General features: G+C 45.7%; 1 protein-coding gene across 1 annotated transcript; it reads left to right on the top strand.

Moving 5' to 3' along the window:
- The first annotated feature begins 5,943 nt into the window (after nt 1-5,943).
- On the top strand, nt 5,944-23,239 carry zdhhc15b (zinc finger DHHC-type palmitoyltransferase 15b). Its single transcript, XM_007893788.2, has 12 exons — nt 5,944-6,193; nt 12,525-12,551; nt 14,662-14,756; nt 15,117-15,237; nt 16,211-16,280; nt 17,277-17,309; nt 18,058-18,178; nt 18,348-18,480; nt 18,734-18,860; nt 19,412-19,521; nt 20,310-20,389; nt 20,840-23,239. Exons 1-11 carry the CDS (start codon nt 6,076-6,078, stop codon nt 20,351-20,353), a joined length of 999 nt encoding a protein of 332 aa, XP_007891979.1. The 5' UTR covers nt 5,944-6,075; the 3' UTR covers nt 20,354-20,389; nt 20,840-23,239.
- Nucleotides 23,240-24,845: the final 1,606 nt, after the last annotated feature.

Here is a 24,845-nt window from a genome sequence, read left to right as displayed (position 1 = left end):
AAGCATTTAGAGCACGCGCCTCGCAAGCGAGAGGACCCGGCTTCGGTTCTCAAGACGGGTCAGGGCGAAACCTCACGCAAGTTTCCTTACTCCCCACACGCGCACCCGTCTCTGTTTACACCGGCAGCAAGTAAGAACCCGGTTGTTAGTCGATGGGCGGATCGCTTTGCGGAGGGGGGGGGGGGTAATAATGCCTCCCAAAAAGATATAATACTACTAATAATAATTTGGTCACTTCAATCCACGACTGTTTGTGGGTACACTGCTGTGCGCAATCGGCTGCCGCGTTTCGCCCGCAAAATACATATATTCTGTGAAGCGCTTTGAGACGTCTCAACGACGTGATGAGGCGCTGTATCAAATGCGAGGATTGTTATTTATATTATTTATATTATTGTAATACAGGACTTGAATGGAAAAGCCACGAGCCTGGATGCAGCGTGAATACAAACCGCAGCGGTGTTACTTCACGCCTAGTTTGCTAGAGATGTAAAAGGATTTAATGCTCGCCAATCATCCTCGTATTTCTGGCGAGCCAGCCAGCGATTCCCCTCTATTTGTGTGTGTGTTTTTTGATCTGACTCTGTGTGTTGTCTTTCCAGCTCCTTTAATCCAATCAATCACAATTTATATACATATATATATATATATATCTTTTCTAAAACAACAGTCGGCCATCTGGTTGGTTCGAAACCTGCAAATGACATCAATTCCGAGGCTCGTGGACTTCTCGCCAACATTTCTCGGCCGTGTTAAAAATAACTTGTTTTCTTTCGAAGTCCCTCGTGCTTGTGCTCTTGCCCTCCGCTCCGCCATTGGGGTACCGTGCTTTCAGCCACCGCTCCCCCGAACCTCTGGAAGTCCGTGCCTCATCCCTCCGCCTCCACACCCCCACCCCACCCATCCTCACCCTCTTTGCCTGTCTTCAGATTGCACCTGAAGACTCTTCCCTTTTCCTTTACCTCCCCTTTCTCCCCGGCTGAGCATCGAGCTTTGCCGTTGTTAATGTTTGCCGAGACGCTACCCTGGGGAAGAGCGCCGCATTAAATGCAAGTTGTTGTTGCTGACTGTGTTTGTAAGGCACTTTTTTTCCCCCCCCCCCGGATTATCGGGTGTACAACCCTCCTCCCCCAACATTACATGCACACACGCACAAACGCATGCACACACATACAAACACCGGTGAAGTGAATGGCTGATTTATCCGTGTGTGTGCGTGTGTTTGCATGCATGAGTGTATGTGTATCTTTGTGTATGTGTGCACGTATGTGTGTGTGTGTGTGTATATTTGTATGTGTGTGCATGCGTTTGTGCGTGTGTGCATGTAATGTTGGGGGAGGAGGGTTGTACACCCGATAATCCAGGGGGGGGGGAAAAACGTCCTTTCTCTATTCGAGCTGCGTGCGTCTGTCTGTAATAATTGACAGAGAGCGCGTCCCTGAGCGTCGCTGGCGGGAAGCGAGGAGGGAAGGCTCTCTCTCCCCCCACGTTCTCACCCCCCAACACACCCCAGCCCCCACCCCCCCCCCAACCCCCGCCCTCCCACTTCCGCCTCAGTCCGCCCAAAGTGGAAAGTTCTTACGCAAAGCGTTCCAGCATTTCGGGAAAGCTGCCGAACATGTGTTGTGTTGCCAGCAGCTGCTGAGCAGAGCAGAGCAGAGCAGAGCGCAGTACAGTGCCGCTCTCTCTCTCTCTCTCTCTCGCGCTCTCCCCCTCTCTCTCGCGCTCTCTCTCTCTCTCTCTCTCTCGCGCGCGCGCTCTCTCTCTCTCTCTCTCTCTCTCTCCCTCGGTCCCTGCCCTGTGTGTGCTTTGGCAGCTGTTGGGCGAACAGGAGCAATGACTAGCCAGGCGGCGGCCCCAGGCCCTTTGATGTCTGTCTGTCTGGTGATGTTATATTTTGCTTGGCATTTTTTTTTCGAGCCCTGGAAAATACATTGTGGTGAGTTCTCAGGGCAGATCAAATGCAAACCTCACTCAAAGTGGTTTGTTGGTGTTACGCAGGGCTGAGTTAAACCCTTGGCACTTGATGCCCACCCACACCCACCCCACCCACGCCCACTTAAATTGAAGCAAGTTAACTTTACTTCTTATCCTCGTCTCTCACACTCTCGCTCCCCACCCTCCACCACCCACCCACACACCCACACACACACACACACCCACACACACACTCGCACAAAGCCCAGGCCCCCTGCGAGGCTAACGCCCTGCCAATGCAGTACTGGCCAGGACATTACCTGCGTAACCCTCTGCGCACGTAATAAATAGTAATAATAACCCTCGCATTTGATACAGCGCCTTATCACGTCATTGGGACATCTCAAATTGCTTCACAGGATGCACTGTTCAGTGGAGTGACCGTGTATTTTGTAGGCCGACGGGGTAGCCAGTTGTGCGCAGCAGTGTGCCACAAATGGCCGTGGCGTGAGTGACCATTTTTTTGTTTGGGGAAATTGTTGGGCAGGACACCAGGAGAGAGAAACTCCCTTCTGACTCAGAGGCGAAAGCGCTACCACTGAGCCGGGCTGACACACCAAACCGGTAGCCAGTTGTACACCAAACATTGTGGACGAGGTGTACATATTCCTCTGTGTATTTCTGGCAACAAAATTGTCTAGCAAAACCTCAGACAGAGAAAAATTAAAGGTTTTGCTGCTTGTTCATGTAACGCACACTACAATTACAAAGGCTGGGGGGCGCGGGTGGGGGGGTGGGGGGGGGGTGGTGTGGAGAGAAATGAAAGGATTCATCTCAACAACTGTGGCAGATGTGCACACATCAGCCTCGTTAACATTCCCCACCATCAGTTTTCACTTTGTGGGATTTTTTTTTAAAAAAAAGGAAAAAAAACACAGATAGGAGTTATTGTCAGCAATAATAATAATGATAAATAATAATAACCTTCGCCTATAGCTGCAGAGTTTTTCACAGCGCCTGGCGGGTAATTGCTGTAATCTGATGTGGCTGACAATGCAACGCAGTGCGTTATTTTTGTCGGAGGCGCCGTCCTTCGGCTGAGCTGTTAAGCCGAGGTTTCCCCTCCGTGTCTGTGTCTGTTCCGGTGGACGTTAAAGATCCCGTCGCTCTGTTTGAAACGCAGAAGAGAGTTTCTCTCTCCCAATATCAATGGCTGACAATTTCCCCCCCACCACCACCTCCGATGAAATTGGTCTTTTCGCTTAACGACTGTCTGTGGGGACGTCGCTGGGCGCAAACTGCCCGCAGCAAATGTTCGCCTACAAACTACACAGTCCCTACACTTGGCAGTAAAATCCCGCGAAGCGCCAAATTTGAGACGTCTCAACGACGTGGTCAGGCGCTGCATCGAGTGCCTGTCACGGTAAAAAAAAAAATGCCTCCAAAATGCGCGCTTCGCTGCGTTGGCTGTCGGGTGTAGTGACGGTGCATCGCGCACGTGGCAACGGTCCGGCGTCGGAGCTTGACCCACGGGAGAGGGCGAGGGAGCCGTTGACCGAGCCGGGGTGGTGACACCTGAAGCGCGAGAGGAGGAGGATTGGCATTTTCTCGGTGGCGTTGTTTTAAGAGACGACCTTCCCTTCCCCTTCCCTCTCCCCCCTCCCCACTCTCCCTTCCCCCACCCCTCCCCCTTTCTCCCCCTGTTCACAACGAGCTCAACACAGAGGCTCAGATGCCCTCTGGCAACCAGACCATTGTCCAGTGACGGGGAGTCCACCCCCCGGTCAACTCTGCCACCTGCTGGCCAGACAGGCGGACCACACCTTGCGTTGACTCTTTCAGGCAAAATCATCATTTATTATAATATTGGTCAGAAATTCATTCACCTCAACCAATTATTAACCTCAAAGCGCTTCACAGAAGTGGAGCGTATGTTTTGTGGGCAGCCAATCCCCACACAGCAGTATCCCCCACTTTCCTCCCTTAATAATAATAATAATAATCCTTGCATTTGATATAGCGCTTTTCACGTCGGGAGGACGTCCCAAAGCGCTTCACAGAACACACCGTAAAGTGAATTGACTGTATATTTGTGGGCGAACGCGGCAGCCAATGGCGCACAGCAATGTCCCACAGACAGTCGCGGATTGAAAATGACCAATTTATTATTGTTTTGTTTTTATTTGGGGGGATTATTATTATTCGGCGTGATTGCAATTCATTGGAATCCGTATCAGAGAAATTAACTGTACAAATCTGAGATGTTTAATGGTTTGTATCAAAGGCTTAGAGCACCATCTACTGCTGATAGTCATGTGGTGCTGCTGGGGGTATATAATAATCATTATAATCCTTGCATTTGATATAGGATTTCACTGTAACAGGTGAGTGTGGAACCCAGACAACAGGTGATATGGGCACTCGGGTACAGGTAGCCTGAAGCCCAAAATGTCAGCTATCACCTGCTTTAATAATAATCTTGGCATTTGATACAGCGCCTCAGAGTTTCGTCGAGACGTCTCAAAGCGCTTCACAGAAGTGGAGCGTATGTTTTGCGGGCAGCCAATCGCGCACAGCAGTATCCCCCACTTTCCTCCCTTCTGAGCGTTCCCAGCAAACTGCTGTTTGTATTATTAGTAGTCGTTGTAGTTTTATACTGTAAAGTTGCGTATTTTGTGGGTGACTGTTCAATGCTTTCGAGACGGTTTCATGTGAATCGTTTGGCTGCTTTATCGACTGTAAAGATTGTTATTATTATTCTCAATATGCAAAATAACAGTACAGTCGATTGAATCCCTTCTGAATTCTCCCACCATTGCAGAGTCCTACCTGTTCCGAATACAATACCTGTCTAAAGCCAAAGCCCTCCCAGGTAGGATTGTGGAGTCCTGAGGCTCAGTGGTGAGAGCACCCGCCTTGCAAGCGAGAGACCTGGGTTCGATCCCCGGCAGGTCAGGGTGAAACCTTGGGCAAGTCTCCTCACTCCACACGCCTGACAGTAATCCCTCAAGAAAAAAAAGCGATAACATTTGGTCACTCAATCCCCGACTGGGTGTGGGGGGACGCTGCTGCGCGCAATTGGCTGCCGGGTTTCGCCCGCGAATACGCAGTCAACTCACTTCACAGTGTATCCTGTGAAGCGCTTTGAGACGTCTCGAAGACACGAAAAGCGCGATATCAAATGCATTATTATTATTATTATTATTATAATAATAATAATAATAATAATAACTGGACAGGCAGTGGGAAAACTTGCCGGTCAGCAATATCAATGGCAAGCTACGTGGGTTTAGCCGCTCAGACTCCAGCGGTTACCCCAACGGACACTCTGGGTTCCCCCCCAAAGCCTTGGCTCTCGCCAACCTGCGCCCCATACTGTCCGCAATCAGGTAACAGAACGCGTCCCCCGAGAGAGAGAGGGAGAGGGAGAGAGAGAGAGAGAGGGAGAGAGCGCGTTCCATTCCCACAGTCTGTCTCTGGGATTTCCACGTGTAGATGAGATGTTTGGGATCATTCTCAGTTTGGTTCGGAGACCCTCAAAGCCACTGCGATGGGTTTCTGGATCAGAGACTCCCCCAAAAAAAATTCCTGTGAAGACGGCCGCCAGGGGGAGCCGCTGTGCCCGGAAATAACCGAGTGGCTCCGGAAACACCCGAAGCGGGAGGCGGCTGTGACGGAAACACCCGAAGCGAGTGGCGCTGTGTCGGAAACACCGGAAGCGAGTGGCGGCCGTGACGGAAATACCCGAAGCGAGTGGCGCTGTGACGGAAACACCCGAAGCGAGTGGCGGCCGTGACGGAAACACCCGAAGCGAGTGGCGGCCGTGACGGAAACACCCGAAGCGAGTGGCGGCCGTGACGGAAACACCCGAAGCGGGAGGCCCCACCCACCCCACCCCCCACCCCCACCGGGGAGCGGGAGGCGGAGTAGACGCGAGGCCCAGGGCCCCCCACCCCCCACCCGGCGCCGGTCCTCCCCCCTTCCCTTCGGCGTGAGTGAAGCCCCTGACGCGGCGGCTCCGGGCTCCGATGGCGGTGGGAGGCGGGCGGGCCGCTCTGTGGCGCTGGAGGCCGGCCCTGGTGTGAGGCGCCGGGGCCTGGCATCGGTCACGGCGAGGGCGACGGGAGGAGGAGCGGCGGCGGCGGCGGCGGCGGGAAGATGGCGATCTCCCGGGGAGTGTGGTGCTGCCAGCGGGTGTTGGCCTGGGTCCCGGTGCTCATCATCACCCTGGTCGTGCTCTGGTCCTACTACGCCTATGTGTTCGAGTTGTGTGTGTGTGAGTGGCTCTTATTTTTTTTTCTCTCTCTCCTTTTTTTCTTTTCTTAACGCGACACTTCGGTCCGATTTCATTTAAAGAAAAATTTCGCTGCGTTTTGTTAGGACTCGGCCCCCACCCGCACACCTCCCCCACCCCCCCCACCCCACCACACCTCCCCCCACACGCCCACCACCCCCCCCCCCCCACACACCTCCCCCACCCACACCTCCCCCACCCTCACCCTCCCCCCCACACCTCCCCCACACCTCCCCCACCCTCACCCCCCCCCACACCTCACCCCCACCTCCACCCACACCCCCCCCACCCCCCCACCCCACACACCTCCCCCCCACCCCAACCCCACACCCCCCACACCCCCCCCACACCCCACAGCCCACCCCCCCCCACACCTCCCCCCACACCTCCCCCCCCCCCCCCCCACACCTCCCCCTCACCCCCACACCCCCCCCACCCGACAAAAAAAGAAGAAAAAGCGATAAAGGCTTATTATTATTATTATTATTATTATAAAGGCTTCTGTTTTTTTTTCAAACCGGTGTCTTATTGGGGGCCCCTCCGAAAGAGTATTCCCTGTGACTTTCTCGCCGCTGTTGTAAAAGTGCTTTGGGACTTTACTGTGTGTATCAGTGAAAACAACAACGACTTGTACTTAAATGCCATCCCCATATGTACTTTATATAGATGTATAGGTGTATACATTGTAAGTGTACGGATATGTGTGTACTGTGTGTGTGTATATGTATATATATATATATATATAATTTGTGGCTGTTTGTGGGATATTGCTGTGTGCAAATTGACTGCGCGGTGTTCCCACCCGGAATTAGTCCTTGCACTTTACATCGAACTCCCGCGGGACCGCCTCGAGACGTCCTTCCGACTTGAAACGTTCTGTGTCCAATGCAAGTATTATTGTTGTTGTTGTCCGCTGTGTGTGTGCGTGTGTGCGTGCGCACGTCTGTGCCCCGACCCGGGACTTGGAATCTCCTCGTCCAAACTGGCGCTCCCTCGCAGTGCTGGGGGTTCAGCGTTGGATTGTTGGAGGCGCCGACCTTTGAACGAGGCGTTAAACCCGGGTCCCGAGGCACGATTCGAAACAAGTAATGCCCCGGGTGAAAATAATAATAAAATTGGCCGCGAGCTCCGCGGCTGTTTGTGGGACATTGCTGTTTGTAAACTGGCTGCTGAGTTTCGCCGACGAAATACAGTCAAGTCCGCTTTACAGTGGTGAAGCTCTCTGAGCGGTCTCAACGACACGCTGTGTCGGATGCAATGTTAACCTTCTTATCTCTTCGTGATGGCAAAACCGTTGCTCAAACGGGCCAGGACCTTAGCGTCTGCATCCGGCCGTGTCTCGTAGAGTCGAGACAGCAATAACAACGGCGCTGTAACAGATTGCACCGGCAAACTGCCTTTCGGTGCAGGATGATTCAAGCGTGACCTGAGTGGGAGCCTGAGCTATAGTGAGCGGTGAGATGATGGAGGGCGAGTCAGGCGCGAGGTGTAGTGTAAGAGGGAGGTTTTTAGATGGGTATTCAAGCACGGAAGGAGGTGGTATCCAAATAACTGGATAATATCCCACCTGACTTTAGTCTCCACAGGCCTCAACAACCTCACAGTGCTTTTCAAAAGGTTCCCCCTCCATCCTTTTACCTTTTTGGATCTGGAAAATTAGGCGCCAGGAAAGGAATTTCTTTTTAGCAAATGTGTCTTTACAGATTGGTAACTGGGTTGCTACGCTTTTGTCAGATGTCAGCCCCGCAGATGTAGAAACCACCACAGCTGCACATTTCTCTCGCCCTGTCCCCTGTGATTTACGTTCCAGATTTGCAGCTGTTTTGACATCAATACTTGCCCTTTCACGCCAGAGTAATCAGCTTTCTTTTCTTTTGGTTCTCTGTGTTTTGTAGTCGAAAGGTAAAAAGTATGCAAATTTCTGGAGGGCTTGAAGTTTTTAAAATGATTGCTTGGTATGTTTTGGTTTTGGTGGTTGGAAAAAATGGTTTTGAATGAAACAAATGGATTGAATTCAGGCTCGATTGGGCTGTGTGATGTGCTGATGAATTGGATAGGGAATCTGATATTGTCTGATTCAGGACAGAAATGGGAGGCAGTGACTCAAGGAACTGGTTCGCATTGCCCAACTTTTGGCTTCCATTAGCAAGTTCCTTAAATGCATCGCAATGTTCTGTCTACAACAACAAATTACATTTGTATAGTGCCTTGCATGTTGTCAGGACTTCCCAAGGCGCCAGGGAGTCAGGGATTTGGACCTGAGCAGGGGGTTGGGATCAGGAGGGTGGAGGGCAGGGAGGGTAGGAATAGGAGGGATGAAAAAGTCTAGTGATGAAAAAGCACTTTTTGTTAGAAATTGTTAGAACATGGAAAGTAGAATGTGTGAATAGTTTGCAGGATCAGAATATGTTTCTCACTTCTCACTGTGTACACAACAACAACAAGATGACATTTGTTTAGCGCCTTTCATGTCAGGAGGACGTCCGAAGGCGCTGGACAGAGTACAACATTTCAGACCCGAGCTGGGGTCAGGGGGGAGAAGGGAGGGGAGGGGAAGGGGGGGTGACCAATGGCATGGTCGAAGAGGAGGGTCTTGAGGCAGGACTTGAAGGAGGCTAAGGAGGGGGCGAGGTGGAGTGGTTGGGGGATGGAGTTCCAGAGGTTGGGGGTAGAGTGGCTGAAGGCTCTCCTGCCAATGGTGGGGCGGGTGGGTCGGGGGATGTGGAGCAGGCCAGAGCCGGCTGAGCGAAGGGAGCGGGCAGGTTGGTAGGAGATCACAGAGATAGGGTGGGGCGAGACCATTGAGGGCTTTGTAGGTGAGGACCAGGATTTTGAACCTGGTGAAATGAGACCAGTGAGGACAAGCAAGCCCACAATTAATTACACAACAACATGTTGAGCAATGCCTCCATTAAGCAACAGCTTGATAATTTATCTAGTGCCCTTTATGCAGAATAAGGTCTTGGAATGTTATTCCAAGAATGGCAAATTTAAGGGCCGTGGGGATATATAATAATAATAACAATCCTTGCATTTGATATAGCCCTTATCATGTCATCCAAGGCGTCTCAAGGAGCTTCAAGCGGGATGGCAGCTTTAACTGCTCAGAGACTCGACCGACGTGAAGGATTATACAAATGCACGTTGTTGTGTGTTGAACACAGATGGGGACAGGCCTTGCTTTTTGTGAACATTCTTATCACTTGGGCTATACCCTGACTGACGCAGTTAGAAGTGAATTCTCTACCTGGTGCTGTGTTCCAAATTGGTCAGGATTTGGGCAGGATATACGCTTGGGTTTTGGGGGAGAAGAGACGGTTTGCATTGTTGTTGGGTTGCATTTCCACAGATATTGATTCTGCTCTTTTAAGGATGTGCCCGAGCCAATCTCAGACCTTGCTGTAATACTAGTCAAATCTCATAAAGATTAACTACAATTGAACTCCAAACCAAATGGGAACGGAAAATGCTTGCGTTTGAAAATTGAACTGCTCTTTAAAATTTAAATATTTGTACTAAGTTGTAAAGAGGGAGAAGAACATTTTTCTTGGCGTTTCACCCACAAAATATACAGTATATTCTGTGAAGGGCTTTGAGTCATCTCAAAAACGTGATAAAGCGCTATATCATATGTTTACCTAGCGGTAAGTAAGAACCGGTGTTAGTCAATTGGTGGATTGCTTTTCCGGGGGTGATGATCCCTTAAAAAAAAAATAATAATAATAATAATTTGGTCACTCCATCCACGACTGTTAGTGGGACACTGCTGTGCGAAATTGGCTGCGCATTTCAACCATAAAACAGTCAATTCACTTTACAGTATATTCTGTGAAGCACTTTGAGACATATCAAAGACATGATAAGGCGCTATATCAAATGCAAGGATTATTATTATTATCAAATGCAAGGATTATTTGTTTTCTTATTTTTTTCCAGTGTAGCGTGAGCGATACTGATAAATTATTAATTATAACTCGGTCTCCAGTTGCATGTAACGTGTTACTTCTGAGCCATCAAATTTCCACCACTACAAGTGACAATCAAAACCTTGGAAATTGTGGGAATCTTTCAGGGTTGCTTAAGGTTGTCAGATAACTGGGTTCATGTTAAGCTCTGCAAGAATGTTATGTGAGCGGATGTTTCACCCACAAAATATACAGTCAACTCTTTTTTACCGTATAATCTTGTGGAGCGCTTTGAGATGCCTCAATGACGTGATGAGGTGCTATATCAAATGCAAGGATTATATTATTATAAATGTTAGAGTTTTGAGGCTGTTGAGCTTTCTCAACTGAAAGTCCAGCGAGTTCCTGTAAGAGAAAAGCAGGAACCTGCCTTTTTATAGCACCCCATCAGGTCGAAATGTTTCAGAAAAGCTTTGTGGTTAATTTCTGTCAAGTGGTTGGCTGGCAAATGCAGTAGCAAGGACCCATGAGATGAATAACTAATTAAGTGTGGTGATCGTGTACTGAGAGAACTCCTGATATTGACATTGCTTCCCCTTTCTATAGTGATTCACAAGAGAGGATTGGATGAATCAGGCCCATTTAGCATCATTTCTTTAAGAACACCAGCACTGTCATCTGTTCTATTACAGCATTTGAACTATTCCGTAAACAACAACAACTCGCATTTATGCAGTGCCCATCGTGTAAGATAGCAATCCAAAGTGATCTAAAAGAGACCACATGTGCTGTTTTCAACCATCCTTTCTGATAACCAACTGTTGATTTTCCTGTGTGACGAAACACTTCCTGTCCTAAACACAGCCGAAACCTCAGATGCAATAGATCTTTTGCACCAGTAAACCAGTCCGTCTTTTACATATAGTTAAAAATCTGCATTTTTTTTTAGTCAGCCGGGTGACTGACACACTCAGACGTATGTACGGCTTTTCTGCAATTCTTGCATTGGATTTAACAGAAATTGTTTCCACGTTTGTCGATTTTGGAAATTGATGAAGCAGAAAAAAAGGGCTGCTGTGGTTTTCTTTGACTAATTTTGAAACCGTAGAAAAACATATTGCCACTCTCAACTTGGCTGGGAGGGTCAGGTACTACTTCCTATTCGTGTTGAATCTTGTATCTTCCACATCAACCAAAGTCTTTCTTGCCTGTTCTTGTAATATGAGGCAATGTCCCACTAAAAAAAATATACACCGCCAATCCACTTTTACAATATGTTCTGTGAAGCGCTTTGAGAAGTCTTAAAGACGTGATATGGCGCTCAATCAAATGCAAGGATTATTATTATTATTATTATCAGAAATAATAATAATTTGTGGAGTCCTGTAGCTCAGTGGTTAGAGCACTCGCTTTGCAAGCGAGAGACCTGAGTTCAATTCAAGGCAGAGGGCGAAACCTCGGGCAAGTTTCCTTACTCCACACAGAGCCTAATAATAATCTCTCCAAAACCAAAAACAATAATAAATTGGTCATTTTCAACCTACGACTGTTTGTGGGACATTGCTGTGCGCAATTGGCTGCCGCGTTCGCCCACAAATATACAGTCAATTCACTTTACAGTGTGTTCTGTGAAGCGCTTTGGGACGTCCTCCCGACGTGAAAAGCGCTATATCAAATGCAAGGATTAAATTAAATTAAAACAGAAGCCAGTTTCACCCCATAACTTGTCAAGTGCAGTGACTGTATTCTCTGTCGGAAACACGGCAGGCAGGTGCGCACAGCAGCTTCCCACAAACAGGAGTGACCAAGTTTTTTGTTTAATTTTATCTATCTGTCTGTCTGTCTATTCAAGCAAGCAAGCTATGGTCAGCTGACTGACCATTCTCCAAATAAATTATTCATTCACCTCTTAGCTTTTTGTGGCGTAAGTGGCTACTGAGTTTCCTACAAAAAATAAGAGTCACTGCACTTGACAATAATTATTTCTGAGGGGATTTGAGATGTCGTAACAAGATATGGCAGTGGAAAAATGCACCTGCCTTTGTTTTGATTCTCGCGAACTTCTGGAGAAATCTCAAGAAATAAGCCATAATAATAATAATCCTTGCATTTGATGCAGCACCAACCCATTGCTCTCAATAGCTTGCCTCTGTCAGTCTGGGTCTGTGGTTCTAAGCTGAGCGGAAACATTTCCAGCAAACTACATAAAAACATTTAAAAAAAAGCTATGTGCTTGTTTTGTGATTGTAATTTTAAAAAAAAACTTTAGGATATCCTCCTGGTGAGAAAGGTGCTATTTAAGCGTAAATTGTGTTGTATAAAATGCAAATTTTGGTGTGTTAATATTATTGAGTGGTATTTTCTTTGGTTAACCATATGTCTCTTTTTTTATTTTTCTTTCCCTACAGTTACCATAAGCAATCCTGCTGAGAAAGGTAAGATTCTTTCAGACATACAACCCTTCCCCTCCTCCTGTGATGAAAAGTCAGCACAGACATGCCTTTTCCAAGTCTGCATCAATGGTTATTTTCTTCTGTGGCTTCCTTCAAATGGATGTTAATGCTAATTAACATTAATTTAATGCCAACCAGTGTATTAGATATTCACAGTTCTTATCAACTGGAATTTCTAATGAGAAGCCGTTTCGCCCACAAAATATAGTCAATTTACTTTACAGTATATGTGTGAAGTGCTTTGAGATGTCTTGAAGACACGGTAAGGCGCTATATCTACAAGGATTATTATTATTAATAATAACTACATCTGCGTCGTACATAGGTTGGCGGTTAAATATATTTCTGGTTGCTGAAAAGGAGCACCCAGTTGCAACAGCAACTGATTAGAATTAAAACCAACCTTAAATGGCTATATTTTAGAATTTGCACCTTTTATTAATGGGTCGCATTCGAAGTTCTCATGCTTCACCAGTCTTAATGTTTTTGCTGGTGTGTGTTACATAGCTAATCAGATAAAGAGGAAGCTTTCACAATATGAATCCTATTATGATTCCTGGGGTGTTTCTAGAATTGGACATCTTGTTTTATTATTATTCAGTGTGTCGGAATGCAATGCACATAGTTAACTGATGCACAGAGTAGTAGCATTTGGTGGTGTGTTAACTTGCTATGGAACGTCTAATCCCGGAGATGCTTTAGGTTCTGAATTATTCCCTGGCATCGCTTTTCAGCACGGCGGGGAACTTGTCCACAAGCTGTCTAAAAATGCTGCAGAATCTTCCAGATGGATGTACAGGATTTATTTCATTGGATGTGTTTCTTTATTTTTTTAAAAAAAAAGTGTGAGATGGAAGCCAGAATCCAAACAAAAGGACTGCTGTCTGGATAACTACAGTGTACATGTCCTAACACTGCTGCCTTTCTGCCCCATTCCCTACCACGTGCATCTTCACGAGAGATTAACAACGCCTGCCTGCTTCTATTCAGCCAATTGCTGGACTCAGGACCTTAGTTACACAGTTCATGGCATTGTGGAGGAGAAACGCCTCCTCTTTTGCTTTCCCTCATGACAGATTAAAATCCAGTGTAGAATCATAGAATCTTACAGCACAGAAGGAGGCCATTAGGCCCATCGTGCCTGTGCTGGCTCTTTGAAAGAGCCACCAACTAATCCCACTCCCCAGCTCTTAACCCCACAGCCCTGCAAATTTTTCCTTTTTAAGTACTCATCCAACAACAACAACAAGATTACATTTGTATAGCGCCTTTCATGTCGGGAGGACGTCCCAATTTCCCATTTTCCTTTTGAAAGCTACTATCGAATCTGCTTCCACCATCAGTGTTCTATTTAACAAATTGCAGTCGTGGCCATTCTCTGTGCTATGCGCAAGGAACGAGACTGTATTTGCTACCCAGTGCAAAACGGAGCCATGGGGACCCAAAACGGCCTAGGCTCCATCAGATGCCTGACAGGTCTTCTTTCAGACATCTGATCTCAGCCAGGACAGCAGAGAGAGTGGTGCTCTGAGCTGAGGAGGGTGATTTGGTGGGGGGGGAGAGAGTTGATGGTATTGTGTTTGCTAAGTTGTCATCACTATTGTAATTTCATAAGCGACACATCAGTTTTATTTGTTGAACTCGTCTGAGAGTAAGAGTTGGATTTATTCACTTCCGAAACCCTGCCAGGGGTAGTTCTCGTCGCGATTCATTTCCAAATAACGCTCGTTAAGCCATCAGTACACAATAATAATTAGATTCTGTTTATTTTAAAAACAAATTAGGTACTTTTGTCCTAACTCTGGAACAAGGCATGATTCCTGGATTGCTCCTTTAACCTTGTTGAGTTTGTACCTTTCATATGGCCCGGAGCGGTTTGACATTGGTTTCAGTGGTAGAATGAAATATGAGCTTTGTATTTCCTGCTTCAAAATCTCCTTTGCCAAAGGCTGAGGAGAGTTCTCCAGAAATTATTTACTGATCCTGCCCTAGGTCAGAATGAATGAAGCCGGCATTCTCTGAATATCTGAGTTAAATCAAAAGGAAAATGCTATCTTCTGAGAAGTGACTGTGATTTGTACTTTTGTCACAGGTGCATATCTGGTGATGTTCCATATCTGTTTTGTGTTGTTTTTGTGGACCTACTGGAAGGCTATTTTTACAGAACCACTTCAACCCTCCAGAAAGGTAATTCCATGAGTGTTTATTGACTGCGCTTTCAATCATCTTCCCACCTTGGCTCCCATCCCTCTCGAAACCAACCCTCAGCTAAGGTCCTCGATTGTCCAGCGCCTTGGGACATCCTCTCGCCACAAAAGGCGCTGAATAAATGTAATTTGCTGTTGTCATTTTTAAATGGCCATTAGCAGACCTTTAGAAATTACTTCTAGTACCTGCTTGTGCATAACCAGTATGGAGGAGCTTGTGTATTGAGATGTTGTGGCATAGGCTGGGGGTGTGACACACACCAGAGGGTAACTTGGTTTGTGCTGCAGGTCCCTTCAGTGCTGCATTTTTAATGACCTTTTCCTCTGTGTGTGCTTTTAGTTCCAATTGCCCAGAACCGACAGAGAGCAGTATGAACGAGAAGAGAGGCCTGAAATACAGAAACAAATCCTCTTGGACGTTGCTAGACAGTTACCTGTGTACACTAGGACCAGCGCTGGAGGTAAAGCAATCCATCATCAGGGTTAGACTGACTGGAGTGTGGTTGAGATGGTATTGACGCTCGGTATAAGTGACACCATGGCACACGTACAGGTTATTGAATTCCCCATCCTGTTCTCCCTGCTCAGGGCCCTCCATAGTCTCTGCAAAGTGCTTTGATACAACCATCCCACGTGAAAGGCTCTCTATAATTCCCAAGTTGCTTATCAATATATAATGATGGAGCATTGATCTGAAACCTGCACCACTGTTTTTAAAAAGTGCACTTAAAGACTTTGAGCTCAATCTAATGAATCCCCAGGAAAAGCAAGAGTTGAAATTGTGACTAGTTGTAACATGCAGCCCCAAACTGCCCTTAACCGGTGAGATGACTGTGATGCTCTGGATTTTGTGCCTTTCTCGCTCTCTTAAAACACTTTTTTTACCGGCAACAATATCTTTCAAAGCAGCTCCAGTACGACTGATGTAATATTTCAGATTAATAATAATCCTTGCATTTGATTATGCACTCGTCGTTCCTGTCGTCTGCAGCATTTTCTGTGTCATATTTCTGTATTTGCTGAGTAGTCCTCTCCCCCAAACCATGTATCCCTTTCTGTATAGCGTAGTGGTTAGAGGACTTGCCTTGCAAGCGAGAGGATCTGGATTCCTAGGGCAGGGGGAAACCTTCCGAAATTTCCTTATTCCACACGCCTCTGTTTAACGAGCATTAAGTAGGAACCCGGTTGTTAGTCGATTGGCGGATCGCTTTCTGGGGGTAAAAATCCCTTTTTTTTAAAAATAAATAATTTGATCATTTCATCCATAAGACACTGCTAAACGCAATTGGCTGCCGCGTTTCGACCACAAAATATACAGTCAATTCATTTTACAATATGTTCTCAATGAAGTGATAAGACGCTATCAGTTTTTTTTTAAAAGACATTTTTAAAGGCACTGGATCTCCTTAACTCTCGCTTTGCTTCCCTGTTCAGCTATCCGGTACTGCGACCGATGTCAGGTCATTAAACCTGATCGCTGCCACCACTGCTCCATCTGTGACATGTAAGTCAGGAAGATCTCTTTACTGCTGACGCTTCAAATGTTGGAATTGTTAGGATTGAATGTGCCATTGTGCAAAGTATTAGCCGTGTACAGTCGGATCCCTTTATAGTGATGGCTTTCACGCACAGTGCACACAGGAAGTATCGCCAGCGCTGCTGTTTTTATATCATACCCGTCATTTTCATGGACTCAAACCACCACATTTTTTTCTGGGTATCCACTTGTCTGTGACTCATGTAGAAATCCATCACTGTGCACTCCAAGCCAGGAGAGTTCCATGTACAAGGGTATACATGTGGGAAGTTGCTGGAGTTTACTCAGCTACAATTGCATAGCTTGCCCTTCAGAGCACACTTGATTCCGTCGTTCCATTGACAGCGCATCACCTTGGAGCCAACTCAGTCCCAAGAAGAGGCTGCTACCTCTCCCTCCAACACCCACCACCCCCGCCCCCCACCCACATTTCCCCCTCCTCTCCTCACTAGCTGGTCATTTGATAACCATGTTAAACAGGGTCTGACTGGAATTGTCATATCATGTATCTGATACAGTGTTCAGAAACAAGCCACGTGTGTTATTTTGTTTTGCGGTATTGGACGTGAGCCCTAGTCAGTCTTCAGCCAAGGTCCGGGCACATGAATCTCCTGCAGAGGATTCTGAATGGCGATGAGAAGCAAGAAGCCTGGCTGATTTTCCACTCAGTATTTCCTCCAGGAGCTGAGGCCATTTGTAGAGTCTCTGTTGCTTCCCAGTGAAATCAGCTAACTCAGCACATATCAGGTATCGAACCTGAGACTTTCCAGGGACATTTCTGTATCAAGCAGCTAGGCACTGGATAAACTTGACGAGCAGCCAGGAAGCCACCCTAAATATTAAGTTTGAAATCCGTTTCACTGACAAAATAAAGCTTCTCCCGACTGGGAGCTCATGTTTAAATTCACTGTTGCCGGATGTAACAGTAACTAGATATTTTTCTGCCTTTGTGTTTTATTTTAGGTGTGTGCTGAAAATGGACCATCATTGCCCTTGGTAGGTCAGACACTTCATGAGCTGTTCGCACTCTCATCAATAATATGAGGGCGTTTCGCCCACAAAATATACAATCAATTCACTTTCAGTATATTCTGTGAAGCTCTCTGAGACGTCTCGAAGACGTGATAAGGCTCTGTATCAAATGCAAGGATTATTATTATTAATAGGGAGAATTTAAACATTTATGTAGAATAAACATTTAATTTAGGATTCGCCCTTCCTGAAGGAATCTTAACTTATATGCTATGGTTGCTTTAGAAAGGGCTCAAAATGGCTGTCTCCTATTTGCATATATCTGATCGCATGTATTCAAAAAACAGTCACTCCCAGATCACCCTCAGTCTTCATTTCCTCCTCAGGCTTGCAATATCCAAGCTGGGTGTCCCCTAGCTACCACATGCCTTATCTCACTTATCGTCTCTCCTACATTTCAACCTTGGTGATGTCCTGTACTTTTGGCCATGGTCCATTAATTCGGTTTCTTACTAAATCAAATAGGATATTTGACTCAGACAGATACACCTTCCACTGCAGCTATTTCCTGGCAAATTACCGCAAGATTTATTTTAAAGAAAGAATTTTGAGTTTGCAACCCTTTCCCGCATGCCCAGAGTGAAGGGTGTTTTTGATTTTCAGATCCTGTTTCCGTTTGAATTTTGGCAGGTGTTGGAATTCAGATTCGAAATTCTGCTGGATTGGGCCGTGACTCCGAACAAAAAGACTAATGCTGCTCTTCTCCCCGCAGGGTGAATAACTGCATCGGCTTCTCAAACTACAAGTTTTTCCTTCTCTTTTTGGGCTATTCCATTGTGTATTGCTTGTTTGTGGCTGCCACCGTTATGCAATATTTCATCAAATTTTGGACAGTAAGTTCGATGCCAATCCCCCCGCCCCCAACCCCTCTCTATCTCTCTCTCTCTCACTCACAATCGAACCCGGGTCCTCTCGTTTGCGAGGCGAGGGCTCTAACTGCTAAGCTTCAGGATTCCACAAAAGTAATCGATACTAAGATGTTCCTTTCTCTCTGGTTAACAGGGTGGCCTGCCCGACGGCCGAGCTAAATTCCACGTGCTCTTTCTCCTCTTTGTGGCTGTCATGTTCTTCCTCAGTCTCCTGTTCCTCCTCAGCTATCACTGCTGGCTGGTCAGTTTAAACAGATCCACGTTAGGTAAGAGTTAAGCACCGTCTCAGCCGTCGAGTGTTACTTCGTGCAACACAGGAGGTTTATTTACATGTGCAGTGCCGCTGTTGGTAACACTGTCCCACTAAACTTTCATTGGGTGTATATTACTCTGGCCTGTTTCCTCAGTAACTTAAAAATACTTTATAAGCCAATAAATTTTACGAGTGAATTTCTCATTAAAAGTTTGGTGACAGCTGAAGTGTACTCTTCATTTTGACGTTGTCCTTTGTCTTTCCAGAGGCCTTCTCCGCACCAGTTTTTCACTACGGTCCAGATAAAAACGGTTTCAACCTGGGCCGGGGGAAAAATTTAAAGCAAGTGTTCGGGCAAGAAAAGACGCAGTGGTTTCTGCCCACCTTCACCAGGTACTGACCTCCGGCCACGCAGACTCCAGTTATTATGTGTGCATTAGGACGTTATGTACCTATAACAGTAGCACAGATGTGGGACTGAGTAACCAGACTGTTCAAAGAGGGAGGGTTAATTTACGTGTCGTTTCTGCGTCCGTTAACAGAACCCGCCTAGAGTGTCAGCTTCCATTGTTTAATAGTGATCGCAGATTAGCCAGCCTGGTAGTGCTCTCGCCTCCGAGTCAGGCGGTTGCAAGTATCAAGCCCTAGGTCGAGACTTTGAGCTGCCAGCAAGGCTGACAATCCAGTGCGTTGCTAGAATAGCACCGTGTTGTCAGAGTTACAATCTGCTCAGGTGGACAGTAAAGTTTCCACAGCACTATTTTGGAAAGAGTAGGTAGCTTTTCCGCGATACTCTGTGGCACACTGCTACACAACTAAGTCACTACATTTGGCAGCAATTGGATGTGAAGTGCTTTGAGGCGTTTTGACATTATAGGCACTACATGAAATTCAAGAATTACTACGATATGAAATGACATCTGTTTCGTTTTTGTTCGCGTCAGCCAGGGAGACGGGCATTTCTTCCCCATGAGGTCGATGAACGAGAGTCGAAACCCATTGCTGGCGAATGAGGAGCACTCGGATGAAAGCGAATCAGACGGAGAGAACCTGGGTAAGCTTGACTGTCTGCAGCTTCAGTGTGTGCTGGCCATCATTGTTGATCTCTCACAGAGTTGAAATTTCCTGACATCACTTGGGAGTGAAGCCATTTTTGTTCTCACTCGCTGCGTTTATAGTGAAAGTTGGAAGTTTTTTTTTCCAAAAATAATAATAGTTTGGTCACTCGATCCACGACTGTTTGTGGGACACTGCTGGGCGCAATTGGCTACCACGTTTCGCCCACAAAATACACTGCCACTACACTTTACAATGTATTCTGTGAAGCGCTTTGAGAGGTCTCAACAACGTGAGGATTGTGAGGATTATTGTTAATATTCATCTCAAGGGGGCTTGGGACAGTGAGGTCCCAGCTCCATTCACTTTCCAAGCCCAGTCTGGTACCCTGATTGATATCGCACTTGCAAAGTGCTGTATAAAACACGGGACAACACCTTGTGATATTCTTTGCCCAGGGCTGCTTTCAATCCCACCTCTCACAGGTGAAAGGACAGCATATCTCGCTTCTCTCTCTGGGCAGATTGTACATGGTGCGGCCTCTCTGGGTTGGGCTGACACGTGAAGAAAGGTCAGCTGGAGGAGGTGCAGGAAGACACTTGATGCTGTGTGCCAACATAAGTCAGGAGCACTCCCATCGTGACTCACTGCTTGTAAAAATGGAAGCAAAATGTGACCGGTTGAGGTTGAAGAAGCAGTTAATCTGAAGCAACATCAGGAAATCGAGGACTTAACCCAGAGAACGCACAGGAAAGATGATGCTGTGTTTTTTCATTTATTTCACAGGACAGAGTGTCAGTTCCTCTGTGACTGTAGACATGGAGAATTAGATGACCAGTCAAGTGGCTGTTTTTAAGCTGAAACAGGTCAGTGTTCTGCTGAATTTATGATTCTCGGAGCTCAGTAGTGCTAGCTGAGTTCTAATGGCCTTTTCCCTTTGGCTAGAAAGCGCAGGGCAGCTCCATCATAATGCCATCCACCGAATCCAACAGCTTAGAGTTCGCTTTACACGAGAAGCATTAAACAAGATTGCCAACTTCTGCTAGGTCAGGATGCCTCTGAGATCACTTCAAAACAATCCCTAACTGGTCAGTCACAACATGGCTGTTTGTGGGACATGCTGTGTGCAAATTGGCTGCCCCGTTCACTTGCAGGATATGCAAACCACTCCACTTCGCAGCATATCCTGTGAAGCGCTTTTTAAGACTTCCTTCCTACCTGAAAGGCGCTGCATCAAATGTACGGATTATTGTTCATTAAAATCTCCCAACACTAATCTCACTATTACCATCGCTGCTGATTATCATCTCTTTCAGGTTGTTTCCAGAGGCCAAGCTGTCATTTGATGTGCAAATGAGAGAACCAAAGATCCCCGAGGCACTTCATACAAAATGAGACTGGAGTATTCATGCCTTATTTAAGGCAGTCAGCTGAAGACCTTTTGCTATGTATACTGTAGATGCGTGCTTACGTTCTTGAATAATTCCATTTTGAGGGGGCTGGAGGGTTGTGAATTCAGTTGCAAACTGGGTAACACTGAACGTGGACTTCTGATGTAAATAGTGTGTGCGAATGAGCGTTATCAAAGAGATCTTAAAAATTCATTTAACATACATCAACGTGCTGTATTTAACTCATTGGAGAGGGGCAAAGTGCAGAGGAAAAGGGGGTTCTTGCATAAGATTTACAATGTGGGCTACAGATATCGAGGTGTCCAGTGGAACACTCCCTTGTGTTGCAACAAGAGAACTGTGTGTTCGTCTTTTTGTATTTATTATCAAGTAGGTCATTTCAAATCAGATCATTTCTCGAATGTTTTTAACGCTTGTTTGAGTTGGAAGGTCCTTGGACTGAATTCGTCTTTTTCTTCTCCCCCCCCCCCCCCCGGAAAATGTGTAATTCGGGTCTGTCAGGAAGATGCAGGGATGTTTGCGGCTTTTTTTTAAAAAAGAAAACGAGAAAAAAAACCAAGTTGGCATTTTAACGGAAAGTGGAGTTTTTTTTTAACAGGTACAGAGAGTGACCAAAGATTAGCGAGGTGGAAACTGGTCTCAATTCAGAAATTGCTCTGACTTCTTTGTCTAATCGATTGGGATGATGTGCTCAACTCAAGAGTAGAGCACACGGGCAGTATATTCTTTGCTCTTTTATCAAGGTGTATCCCTTCTCTCTCCCTGCCTCCCTCCCCATCTTACCTCGCTTGTGATTGATAAAAATGGTTGACAAAAAAAACCTGTAGAAAATTTATTTCCGGACAAAACCTCTGTCCTCTTTCACCTTCCCTTTTTCCTTCTGCCTCCGCCCCTCCTTTTTCTTTTAATAATCTTCTCCCATCAGTTCTCCTTATCCCCCAAAATCTCACTCAGATTGCTGAGGGACAGACGAGTTGAGGTTTGCTTTCCGTGCCCCCTCCCCATAAAATGTTTAAAGCACAAAGGCCTTTTTAGTTAACAAAAGTGGCTGTGGATCAGTTGAGGATTGAGTTATAAGGTGGTCATTAACCTGACCGGCTGTTGCTGCGAGCAATTTGTAAATTCTTCACCCAGCTTCCAGGTGTGTGACACTGAATCGCTTTGAATGTGGGGTGGGGTGGGGAGTGAATCATTCAGCTCCAGGTTAAACCTTAGGCCTCAGAGAGGAATGGGGTGGTGGGGGGGGGAAGGAGCTGTGTGGAACTGTCTCATTGCTATTCCCAGAACTGCTTGACTGGTGCTTGTTTCAGGCGGAGCAAGACTTCACCGTGTTGATTGATCCACAAGGGCCGAGTAACCCGCTGGTAGGCTTCACGATTTCAAACCAATCCACAGAAGAACGGACTTATTAATGCACAGAGCAGCTTCCATCTATGTCGTGCATCAAATATATATATATATGTGCTTTATGCAAGTCAGGTTAAAAACACAATTATCTTAATGAACGTTTAAGCGAAGTCACCGCCTGCAGTGAATGTTCCTGGTGCGTGACTGGCATGCTAAGTATTTTTTTACACTCACGTACACGCACAAAGTGTCTATCTAATGGCTCGCTTGAATGAAGATTCTGTTACCAGCTAACCTGTATTTAAAGAGGCTTGTATTGGATTTGTAGCAACGGACAGGATTGTGAATATTTCTTTACAAAGACCTTACGGTCACTTTTAAAATGCATTTTCTCTTTTTTTCCCCCTTCTTCTCCTCCTTCATTAAAATATGTTCTCTTGTCACAAGAAGTAAACCTCAACAGCCTTGGTGGGCGTGCAAGGTACGGACTCGTTACGAGAGCTCAATTTTACAAGAGCTTTCCTGACACGGGATAAACCACTTCACTATTAATCAACCAGCGGCCAAATTTACAAGGAGCAATGTATTTTTCTAGCTATATTTTCCAGTGTTATTATTATTAATTGTTGAATGATGCACGTTTTATGTTTAATTATTTTTCAATGCCGTGGAGACGTCTAGTGGCAGTCGGTGAGCGCTGCATGGCTTATTTTACGACTGCCGGTGGTTTTTTTTATGGCTAATCTTAAATGTTTTTGAATAACTTTTAACAGATGGAACGGCGACTTAATTCCAACAGTTTATATTTTGTAAAGCGCAGATTTGATAACGGGATTTTTTTTTACTGTCGTTTGTCAGGAAGGTGTGAATCAGAGAATTCATGTTAGGTTCTAAGTCTATAAAATATTTAATTCTTGTACAGCGAAATAGAAGTGGAAATAAAAATCACTAACTGGAGGACTTGCAAACATTTCAGTGGATTTTGTCGAGTGCATATAAACCATTACCTACACTTACATTTTCAACTTCATAAATAAAACAAAGTTTTCAATGAAACTCTGCAGACGGCAGAGTGCAAATATACAATTGTTGAAGTGGGACAAGTTGCTGGTTAATTGGGAATGAATTGATCCATTGGAGTGAATGGGGAATCGAGCTATATTCTAGCCTCCAATTCCCAAATTCCTGGAACAGCTGTTCACTTAGTGGAAAATTATTTTTGTTAAAGCTGTCAACATCATAGTGTGTTTGAGATATAATCACCTTCTGACGCATCAAATACGGTCTTAAACTAAGATGTTGGTTCTGAATGAATACTTTGGGTGGGTTATTTAGTCGCCCTCTGTGTTTAAACTTATAAATCAATAGTTCATGATGAACAGCTTTTTTTGTGTGATTTCAGCCTCGTTAAAAATAATAATCCCCCCATAATTAATGTCTGCGTTTGATACAGCACTTGTAACACTGATGCGTCGAAGCAATTCACAGGTAATTATAATAATATGTATTTGATATGGCTCCTTTCAGGTCTGGGGGATGTCTCAAAGCGCTTGTGGAATTATTGTCCAGTGTTCTTTTCAAGTTCTTTTTTCGTAAAACATACGATACGGCACAAACTCTGCCTGCGATTATTAAGCACCTCCTTTGTCTACCATAAGTAGCTTTTACAGGATTGCCCACTGCAGCATCTTAACATGAATTTTACCCACAAAGTCAATTCACTTTACAGTGTATTCTGTGAAGCTGTTTGAGACGTCTCGAAGACGCAATAAGGCTCAATATTGAACGCAAGGATTATTAATTAAAGCTACTGTATACGTTTTCTAGACACCGTTTAACCTGCTCACTAATTTAACCGGATCTGTAGTCTTTCTATCGGTTAAGGTATAATGTCTAGAAGGTGCTCAGTGGTTAGAGAAAAAGGTGTTGCGCTCCCAATACTGGTTTTTATAGATGCATTTGAAAAACAGCTGCTTTGAATGGACTAGTTTGGGAATTTCTTCATTGAACTTCGCAGTGGAGGATTTGTTTCTTTGGAGGTGGAGGAGAGGAGCAAAAGAGAAAAGGACTTCCTCCTGTTGGCTAATTGCGGAACAATATTTTACTTGAGTATCAAGCAGAAGGTGTGCAGGGCCCAAGGTACTTAACCAGAGTTGAATGCGGGGGAAGCAGAGAAAGAGAGAGTATTTTTAAATCTGCATTAAACTCAAATTCTACTTTCGGGTCAAATCGATGATCCTCCCTCAAAATAAGCAGCTGCGGCTGATGCAATCACATTAAAAAAAAGTCGTTTACTCTGTTGTTTTGACACGTTCGAGTGAAAAGCTCACAGTAAATAATGAAGCAATCTGGGTAGCAGTTTGGCTACAAATCGTGTGTTTTATACTCATCGCTGTGTTTTCTCCAGTAACTTTGGTTGTCGAGGACTGGGCAATGGCGTGTGTGTGGGGGGTGGATTGGGGCAGCAGGTTGATGGCAGAAGAGATCATTTGTTTCTGAGGGAATTGCTTACAAGCACATTCTAGGAGGATGTTGTATGCCTTCTTGCTCTGACGCACAATGT

The sequence above is a fragment of the Callorhinchus milii genome, unplaced genomic scaffold, assembly GCF_018977255.1.
Source record: "Callorhinchus milii isolate IMCB2004 unplaced genomic scaffold, IMCB_Cmil_1.0 Scaffold15, whole genome shotgun sequence".
Classification (NCBI taxonomy): domain Eukaryota; kingdom Metazoa; phylum Chordata; class Chondrichthyes; order Chimaeriformes; family Callorhinchidae; genus Callorhinchus; species Callorhinchus milii.
The sequence above is the reverse complement of the archived record's forward strand: the minus strand, read 5'-3'. Positions and strand labels throughout refer to the sequence as shown.

Bases quoted from the DNA above. Each gene is read 5' to 3' on its own strand.
- zdhhc15b (XM_007893788.2), top strand. From the start codon at position 6,076: ATGGCGATCTCCCGGGGAGTGTGGTGCTGCCAGCGGGTGTTGGCCTGG. The intron at 6,194-12,524 runs GTGAGTGGCTCT...CTTTCCCTACAG, and splicing joins TGTGTTCGAGTTGTGTGTGT to TTACCATAAGCAATCCTGCT. The intron at 17,310-18,057 runs GTAGGTCAGACA...TTCTCCCCGCAG, and splicing joins ATGGACCATCATTGCCCTTG to GGTGAATAACTGCATCGGCT.